Source organism: Salmo trutta, chromosome 14 (assembly GCF_901001165.1).
Source record: "Salmo trutta chromosome 14, fSalTru1.1, whole genome shotgun sequence".
Taxonomy (NCBI): domain Eukaryota; kingdom Metazoa; phylum Chordata; class Actinopteri; order Salmoniformes; family Salmonidae; genus Salmo; species Salmo trutta.
This window is the reverse complement of record NC_042970.1, coordinates 48,197,990-48,207,914: the sequence shown is the minus strand read 5'-3', so window position 1 is coordinate 48,207,914 and position 9,925 is coordinate 48,197,990. Positions and strand designations below refer to the sequence as shown.

The following is a 9,925-nucleotide window of genomic DNA, read 5'->3' as shown; positions in this document are numbered from 1 at the left end:
GCCATGTTTCTTTTTGTCTTATTTTGTCTGAGTTGGAACATGTGCTTTGCCGTTTTTAAAAAGTAACCTACTGCACCAGTGGTGCCTGGAGTGGGTACACTCGAATTTTGCTAAAATGAAATCCTAAGCTTCCCGCCAAGTGAAGGAAACGCGCCCTGTGTGAAAAATTCTATGACAAACCGTGCCATGTACTCTCAATGACCTAAAATGATGAATCTTGGTCTTTCACAGTCAGGCTAATCCAAATTCTACTATGCAAGTAGGCTAATAGTAGACCTAATATTGAAACAGATAAATGAAGCTGTCAACAGTCGGAAATTCACAGGTTTCAGATTTTTTTCTTTTCTTTTGAGGTCTGGGAAGAATCTAAGAAATGTATATTTGAGTGTAGTTTATGAAGTTACGTCATTGACAATGATTTGAGTGTACAGAATCGTTTTGTAGTTGTAAACATTTGCAAGTGTGTAACTGATTAGTCGAAAAGAAGAATCTGTAGTTCTAAGCACATTCTCGAGTTGTTTAGTTTATTAGGATCCCCATTAGCTACTGCATATGCAGCAGCTACTCTTCCAGGGGCCCAGATAAAGCGTACAAATGCATGACAAAGTACAGAGCAGTAAATAGACAAGAACTCCGTAAGATATTAAATTAAATTAAAAATAAAATGTCATACACTGTGTACAAAACATTAGGAACACCTTCGTACAGCCGTATAAGTCATCATTCCATAAAACCTAGCAGTAAAACCCGAGTGGTTCCAATCGTTTTTTCACCATTGTCTGGGATTTTTTAACTACTTCATATAAGGTCTGTGTTTCGTGTAGGATTACCCTGGTGTGATGTTTTGATAACCGTGCAAATCTCTCTCTGACAAGGTAACCTTTATCAATATGCTTGCCTGTAATTAGCTAACACAACGTGCCATTGGAACACAGGAGTGATGGTTGCTGATAATGGGCCTCAGTACGCCTATGTAGATATTCCGTTCAAAATCAGCCTTTCCAGCTACAAAAGTTATTTACAACATTAACATTGTCTACACTGTATTTCTGATCAATTTGATACTTTTAATGGACAAAAAATGTGCTTTTCTTTCAAAAACAAGGACATTTAAGTGACCGCAAACTTTTGAATGGTAGTGTATACTCAGCGACGTGATGTTTCACGAACGGCACCACAGATATTTGGACAAGCGAGATGCAAGACTACACTCACATTCACACACAGTATACGTGCATGAGTTGGTAGATAAAAGACCAAAACAGCTGAGCAGTTGAGCGTCGTGTAAAAGCTCTTAGTAGTTGCGGAAATTGACCCACTCATCTGTTTCCTTTCTACATCTACGTCATATCGCTGAGTCTGGAAAGACCCCAGTGAGGACGACGAGCACACAGATGAGCTTCCCTGAGACAGTTTCAGGCAGTTTGCACAGAAATTCTTCGGTTGTGCAAACCCACAGTTTCATCAGCTGTCCGGGTGGCTTGTATCTCCTCGACAGCCGGCATGGTTACACGTAGTCTGTGGTTGTGAGGCCGGTTGGACGCACTGCCAAATTCTTTAAAACCATGTTGGATGCGGCTTATGGTAGAGAAATGAACAATCAATTATCTGGCAACAGCTCTGGTGGACATTCCTGCAGTCAGCATGCCAATTGCATGCTCCCTCAAAACTTGAGACATCTGTGGCATTGTGTTGTGACAAAACTGCACATTTTAGAGTGGCCTTTATTGTCCCCAGCACAAGGTGCACCTGTGTAATGATCACACTGTTTATTCAGCTTCTTGATATGCCACATCTGTCAGGTGAATGGATTATCTCGGCAAAGGAAAAATGCTCACTAACAGGGATGCAAACATATTTGTGCACAAAATTTGAGAGCAATAACTTGTGCCAGGAACATTTCTAGGATCTTTTATTTCAGCTCATGAAACCAACACTTTACATTTGTGAGAATGTTTTACGCCTATTTGAATAGAAAGTGTACACATTTGCTTTTGGATTATGTGCTCACCAGGTTTAAATGAGGTTGTAATCAGAGTACATGTTAGAGAGTCTTGGTTGCGTGTGGATTGTGATGTCATTCATGTCTGTCCCAAAAACCAGATGGAATTCAGGTAATTCTAACAATATGCTGTTCAGAGAATCAAAAAACTGTGGGCTTATATGAATTTGGAGCAGTGGCTTACACATTAATAAAGGTAATTTTCTTTCCATTATGGATACATTTAAGGAAAGTGATTGTGCCTTGTTGGTCTTTGCCTTTATCCAAGATGGTGATTTTGTGTTTCTTATGTATTATTATGATACACCTTTAGTTTTGTTTGGGCTGATGGAAAAAAAAAGCAGCCAGTTTGTACAAATGGTTCTGCATTCTATGTGCATCCTTGTGGAGCAGGTGTGTTTATTGGAGCAATATAGTTTCTTGCTAGGATATCGAGACAGCTGGAACGTTTGATAGGACAATTTAGGCCTTTCCAATTCCAAGAGAGAGTAGCTAGCATTAACATTTTTTTTCAGAAAGGAATGTTATATTAATGATATAATTGTTCTCTTTAGTGGTGATAAGCCCATTGATGTGTAACAAAAAGCAGGACCCACAGGGGAACTCACCCATGGGTCATTCCCCACCCAGAAAACCCTTCCTGTACACCCCCCTTCCTAGCCCCCTCTTCACAATCATTCATCATGGCCTGTAGGCCAAGTCCTCCCTGGGAGATAAATTCAATAGCCTGCCTTAAACGAAGGGGGACAGCAATCAAAAAGAAGAAGAAGAAAAAAACTAGTGTAGAAGCCCATATGGGACTGGCCATCTCTCCTTAGCAGTAGTAAAAAAAGTTGTAGGGGAATAGCGTCCAATTTATATTGCCATATTTTGCCCATGTAGGGATTCAATGTGCTGTAGCCCCACAAGGAAGCAGCCCCAGTCCGTGTGACACCTCACTATACTGTATTGTCCATTGTTCATTCATTGGAGAATTTTCTTTTTTTTAAATGTTTTTTATGTGACCTTGACAGAATGATAAAATTAGTGTGTGTATGTATGTATATATATGTATGTATATATATACCAAAAATGTACTATATTCGTGGAACGACCCAGTTGCATTTCACCCATGGTGATGGAGCTCTATATTTAGCCTACTTAGTATTAGAGAATATGACTGTTCTCTATTTTATGACTAAATGTGAACGCCCAGGTAACGTCCAACATATCAGGAAGTAGGCAAATATTTCTTATCGTCATGGACAGGCTGGCACTTGGTGGAAGTAGGCTACGGCTAATTTAAGACAACTATAATTTTATACAGTTTGCGTTTGACTATTTAACCTTCAGGCCTAACTATCTACATGGGATTTTTGCGCTGTCATTCAAAATATGTGCTCTGAACATGACAGACCTGCCAATCCAAAAATTCCTACGTTTTGCGTGTGAGAAAACAAATATTGCATTATAAATTCAGTCATCACTACCAAACAACAGGATTGTAGGTAAGTTAAACTGTTTTATGGTTAATTGATGCTGCATTGGCTGGGTTTAGACAGGCAGCCCAATTCTGATCTTTTTTCCACTAATTGGTCTTTTGACCAATCACATCAGATCTTTTTCAGAGCTGATCTAATAGGTAAAAAGACCAATTAGTGAAAAAAATATCAGAATTGGGCTGCCTGTCTAAACGCCAGAAATAGGTTACCTCTGTTGGTCATTCCTCTTTGGTCCTCTGGTCATTCCTAAAGGGTAAATTAATGGGGTTTCTGGAGGGTTTTTGGATAAGTAAGGAGTACGAAGATCTGATACATTTTGTTCTATGAGATAATATCAATCAGTTAACCTTTATGAATTATGAAGCGTTTATGTGCTTATGAGCATTCAGATGTCAGGACAGCAGGAGAGAAAGAGAGCGAGAGAGAGCGAGCGAGATCACAGGGAGTTTAAACTTAGCTTGGGTGCCAGGCTGTTTCTGCTCTCTTGCCAACTCCTGGTGGAATTGTCACGCCAAACTCTAAGCATGACAAGGAGTGGAATGATGGCTAAACAGTCTGGTACCCAGGCTAATCGTGTTATCCTATTGCAACGCCCCGCATATGCAAAACTCATATTGGACCTTGAGCCTGATAAGGGACAATACATTTTGTGGCGAGATCATCTGACATGTTGCCAAAGTTTAGCTTAGTCACTCAATCAACAATTGGAATATTGTTTTTAGATTTCCAAAGCAAAAACATTTCTGACTTTCTTTAGCAATTATGAACAAATATAGACAAAACCTCACTCTCAGAAGAACTAGAGGACATGCTTAGGGTAAGATTTGTTGCATTTCCAGACTAGTTCAAGTCAAATGAATAGAGTGGACACACGTACTCAATATAATTAGGCCTATTCAACAAGAGGATGTACTAATATATATATACTGAGCAAAAACATAAACGCAACATGCAACAATTTCAAAGATTTTACTGAATCACAGTTCTTAGAAGGAAATCAGCCAATTGAAAGAAAGAAATTAGGCCCTAATCTATGGATTTCACATGACTGGGCAGGGAAGCATAGACCCACCCATTGGGGAGCCAGGCCCAGCCAATCAGAATTAGTTTTTTCCCCCACAAAGGGCTTTATTACAGACAGGAATACTCCTCAACACAGCTCTCTCTGTTAGATTAACCTGAAATTATTAAAGATGTACCGGGTAGGTTTATTTTTTTAATCCCGAGGAATGTAACCACACACATAAATCAGGTTTTGCCCCTCCGAACACATACACCGACATGGGATACACTCACACATTGAGGTCTCCTTCAGTTGTATTGAAATATATACTCAGTGTACAAAACATTAAGAACACCTTCATAATATTAAGTTGCATCCCTGGATTCACTTGGTCAGTCTGTGTCATGGAAAGAGCATGTTTTGTACACTCAGTGTAAAACGTAATTAAAAATAAGCAATACCTACAGTTGAAGTCGGAAATTTACATACACTTAGGTTGGAGTCATTAAAACTCGTTTTTCAACCACTCCACAAATTTCTTGTTAACAAACTATAGCTTTGGCAAGTCGGTTAGGACATCTACTTTGTGCATGACACAAATAATTTTTCTGACAATTGTTTACAGAGATTGTTTCACTGTATCACAATTCCAGTGGGTCAGAAGTGTACATACACTATGTTGACTGTGCCTTTAAACAGCTTGGAAAATGGCAGAAATTACGTCACGGCTTTAGAAGCTTCTGATAGCCTAATTGACATAATTTGAGTCAATTGGAGGTGTACCTGTGGATGTATTTCAAGGCCTACCTTCAAATGCAGTGCCTCTTTGCTTGACATCATGGGAAAATCAAAAGAAATCAGCCAAGACCTCAGAAAATAAATTATATACTACCACAACAAGTCTGGTTCATCCAAGGGAGAAATTTCCAAACGCCTGAAGGTACCACGTTCATCTGTACAAACAATAGTACGCAAGTGTAAACACCATGGGACCACGCAGCTGTCATACCGCTCATGAATGAGATGCGTTCTGTCTCCTAGAGATGAAAGTCCTTTGGTGCGGAAAGTGCAAATCAATTCCAGAACAACAGCAAAGGACCTTGTGAAGATGCTGGAGGAAACAGGTACAAAAGTATCTATATCCACCGTAAAACGAGTCCTATATCGACATAACCTGAAAGGCCGCTCAGCAAGGAAGAAGCCACTGCTCCAAAACCGCCATAAAAAAGCCAGACTACGGTTTGCAACTGCACATAGGGACAAAGATCGTACTTTTTGGAGAAATGTCCTCTGGTCTGATGAAACAAAAATAGTACTGTTTGGCCATAATGACCATCGTTATGTTTGGAGGAAAAAGAGGGAGGCTTGCAAGCCGAAGAACACCATCCCAACCGTGAAGCACGGGGGTGGCAGCATCGTGTTGTGGGGGTGCTTTGCTGCAGGAGGGACTAGTGCACTTCACAAATTAGATGGCATCATGAAGGAGGAAAATTACGTGGATATATTGAAGCAACATCTCAAGACATCAGTCAGGAAGTTAAAGCTTGGTCGCAAATGGGTCTTCCAAGTGGACAATGACCCAAAGCATACTTCCAAAGTTGTGTCAAAATGGCTCTAGGACAACAAAGTCAAGGTATTGGAGTGGCCATCACAAAGCCCTGACCTCAATCCTATAGAAAATTTGTGGGCAGAACTGAAAAAGCGTGTGCGAGCAAGGAGGCCTACTAACCTGACTCAGTTACACCAGCTCTGTCAGGAGGAATAGGCCAAAATTCACCCAACTTATTGTGGGAAGCTTGTGGAAGGCTACGTGAAATGTTTGACCCAAGTTAAACAATTTAAAGGCAATGTTACCAAATACTAATTGAGTGTAAGTAAACTTCTGACCCACTGGGAATGTGACGAAAGAAACAAAAGCTGAAAATAATTATCTCTACTATTATTATTCTGACATTTCACATTCTTAAAATAAAGTGGTGATCCTAACTGACCTAAGACAGGGAATTTTTACTAGGATTAAATGTCAGGAATTGTGAAAATCTGAGTTTAAATGTATTTGGCTAAGGTGAATGTAAACTTCCGACTTCAACTGTATACACTACTAATTGCTTGCAAAGTTACTTGAATTTCTTTTGAGGTTACTCACCTTCCATGAGGTTACTCTCCTTCCATGAGGTTACTCTCCTTCCATGTTTTGTTCTAGTCTTTTCTGTTGTTGTTACAACTCTTTTTTTGTTGCTTTTTTATTGTGCATTCTAGAGCCTGCCAACATGTCACTGTGTGAGACTGAAGGACCCTTGCTGCCGGACCTGAGCTGCCCTATCTGCCTGCAACTCATCTCTGACCCCATGACCCTGCCCTGCGGCCACGTCTACTGCTTGGCCTGCCTTGGGAAGTACATGGACACTGACACGGCCAGCCACTTCTGCCCTGAGTGCCAGGTCGAGTTCCAGGTCACCCAGCCCCTTGGGAATAACTTCAAGATGTGCAGCAGCACTGCAGGGAAGGTCAGCTCCGTCACAGATGAAGATGGTGGTGATTGCCACCAAGGGGTAGTGTCGCCTGACCAGAGCAACGATGAGACGTCTGAGTGTCTATTAGACATAGAGCAACAGGAGCCACATCATACAGGGAAGGAGGCCTCTGAGACAAGCTTGGGAGATGCGTCTGCAGTGTCCTCTACTTCTCAGAAGGAAAAACTGCTGGTGGATGTAAGGACCGAGACGGAGACGGCGATGATGGACAAGTCTAAACTACTATTAGCATCTCAGGTAACGGAGCTGACGCTGAGGCTTCAGTTGGCTGAGGACCGACTGAGGGAGGAGGAGGCGAGGGAGGCTGAGGTCAGGACCACCAATGCCCTGTTGAGAAGAAGGGCGGCCAAGCTGCTGGAGCAGATGACGGAGCTGACTCTCAACTATGTAAGTGGGATGACGGAGTTGATCGAGACGGAACTGCGTCCCAGTGAGGAGAGCATGGGCGGACGTGTGCGCCAAGCCTCTGAGCTCAGGGAGAAGTTGAGGGAGGCCCAACTCCGAGCCAAATCGCTCCTGACCGAGCAAGACAGTGGGGTGTTCAGTGACGGGGTTGAGGCGGAACAACCGCACATCATGGAGCTGATGGTCCAGAAACCTCTAGAGGAGTTGGACAACAAGTCAAAAGTGAACCCGGACCGAGCTTGCGCTGAGCTGGAACGGAGGAGTGCGGAGTTAAGGGCGGGAGTCGGGGCGGCCCAGCGCTCTCTGCGCTGTGTCCTCAACCCCTCAGAGGTGACCTTTGACATAGACACGGCCCACCCCAGCCTGGTCCTGTCGGAGGACCTGAAGACGGTGACCTTCAGCACCAAAAAGCAGCCCTACCCGGCCCTGCCAACGAGGTTCAGTAGCTTCCTCCAGGTCCTGAGCACTCAGAGCTTTTGGGGAGGCGAGCATCGCTGGGAGGTGGAGCTGGACGGATCTTCTCCGTGGATAATTGGGGTGTGCTACAACGAGGCGGTAGCACGCAGCGGGCTAACAAGCGCCCTGGAGAGCAGCCAGGGCTCCTGGTGCCTGATGTGGTTCAACAACCTGCTGAGGGCCTTCGAGCAGAGCCATGACATCCCCCTGAAGAGAACCCTGGCAGTACACAGACTGGAGATCACGTTGAGCTTTAAGACTCAGAGGCTGAGCTTCTATAACATCAGCCAATGCAGTGGGAAGACTCACGTGTATACCTTCAAGGCGAAACTCACGGAGCCAGTGCATCTGGCCTATAGGATGATGTCAGGCCAACCGAAGGCACACATAACAGTATGCTCTTGAACTGTCACTGGAACAAAAGAGAACCACATACAAGATTACATTGACTCTTGTTTTTATTCATCCTGTATTCATATCAAACTTTTTTGTTATTTACATGTAATTGTGTTTTAAGTGTTTGTGGAGACAGAGATGTTTTGGTCTGTGAATGACAGTAAAGAGAAAGAGTTCTGGTTTACATCGAATGACACGTGACCCTTTGGTAGCGTAGGCCTTATTGAAATGATAAAACTAATTGATTTCCCTACATGATTTGCAAATCTCCAACAAATATGCCCTTGTTCTTCAATGAATGTATGTTTTTGTCAATAAAGAAACGGTTTGGGACAATAAATTGATATGTCAAACCAATGATTGTATACAGTTGCTAGTGAAAGTCTACACAGTCTTCACATTTTGCTGCCTTAAAATTAAATCTCCAAAGAGAATACATTTGACATTTTTCCCACCGATCTACACAACCAACTCCACATTTCCAAAGTTAAAGAAAAATTCTTGAATATTTTCCAAATTAATATGAAAAAAATATGTCTTGATTGGGTTTGGACAAATTTTGGGGGGAATAAACCCTCTCACATGGTCCTCTCGCATTGCCACTTCCTCTCTGATAACATGTGCAGTTTGAGCAACTCCAGGAAGTGACTTTGCAGGCTAGATCAAGTGTTGCCCCCTCTCATTGAGTAACTCAAGTTGAAGGCTGGGGGTACTGCAGGCTGCCGTTAGCAACTAAAGTAACCTTATAGCTTCTTCTGTGTGCGATTTTAAAATAATCGGTTCAAGGACATACATCTGGTGTATTAGAAGCAATTATTGGTATCATGATTGTCTTCTAAACATTTTTCCATTCACTTTAATGGGGAATCCTGTTTTCAGCAAACGCCGGTCAAGATCCCCTGCTCCCTGCTCAGATGTCGCATGCATCAACCAATGTTTGGGTGCTACATCATCTACTCAAGGACTGACAGATTGCTATAACATATGACGTGGTTATTGAAGCTGATACTTCAAATAACTATCATTGCATACCTTTTCGGGCGTTGTACAATCTGGCATGCGGCAGCAACGTCTGGGCAGAGGAAAGCGTCCAATGCCTGCTGTATGTGGTTGGCCGTGAACATTCATGGCTTCAATAAGAAGGGGCAGTCATTCTCCTGTGTCAAACAGATACCGATGGGACCCCTGGCATGGAGTGCTACAATGTATTGAATGCAGTAATACTTAGGGGTTGTCTTCATATATACAACATACATTACTGCCAACCTAAATTGTTTATCTGCATTTAGCTGTAATAAGAATTGTAAAGTATTACATATTACTGGTTACATCGATGGGACCGCAGTGGAGAAGGTGCAAAGCTTCAAGTTCCTCGGCGTACACATCACTGACAAACTGAAATGGTCCACCCCCACAGACAGTGTGGTGAAGAAGGCACAACAGCAACAGCGCCTCTTCAACCTCAGAAGGCTAAAGAAATTTGGCTTGTCACCTAAAACCCTCACTTTTACAGATGCACAATTGAGAGCATCCTGTCGGGTTGTATCACCGCCTGGTACGGCAACTGCACCGCCCACAAACGCAAAGCTCTCCCGAGAGTGGTGCGGTCTGCCCACAGCATTACCGGGGGCAAACTTCCTGCCCTACT

At 42.7% G+C, this 9,925-nt stretch overlaps 1 protein-coding gene across 1 annotated transcript; it reads left to right on the top strand.

Annotated features, from left to right (window-relative positions):
• The first annotated feature begins 3,165 nt into the window (after positions 1 to 3,165).
• Positions 3,166 to 8,634, top strand: LOC115208293 (E3 ubiquitin-protein ligase TRIM39-like). The gene is made up of 2 exons (XM_029776231.1): positions 3,166 to 3,489; positions 6,746 to 8,634. The coding sequence occupies exon 2, from the start codon at positions 6,757 to 6,759 to the stop codon at positions 8,284 to 8,286; it is 1,530 nt and encodes a 509-aa protein (XP_029632091.1). The 5' UTR covers positions 3,166 to 3,489; positions 6,746 to 6,756; the 3' UTR covers positions 8,287 to 8,634.
• The last annotated feature ends 1,291 nt before the right edge of the window (positions 8,635 to 9,925 follow it).

Coding starts and splice junctions, on each gene's coding strand:
- LOC115208293 (XM_029776231.1), top strand. CDS start 6,757: ATGTCACTGTGTGAGACTGAAGGACCCTTGCTGCCGGACCTGAGCTGC.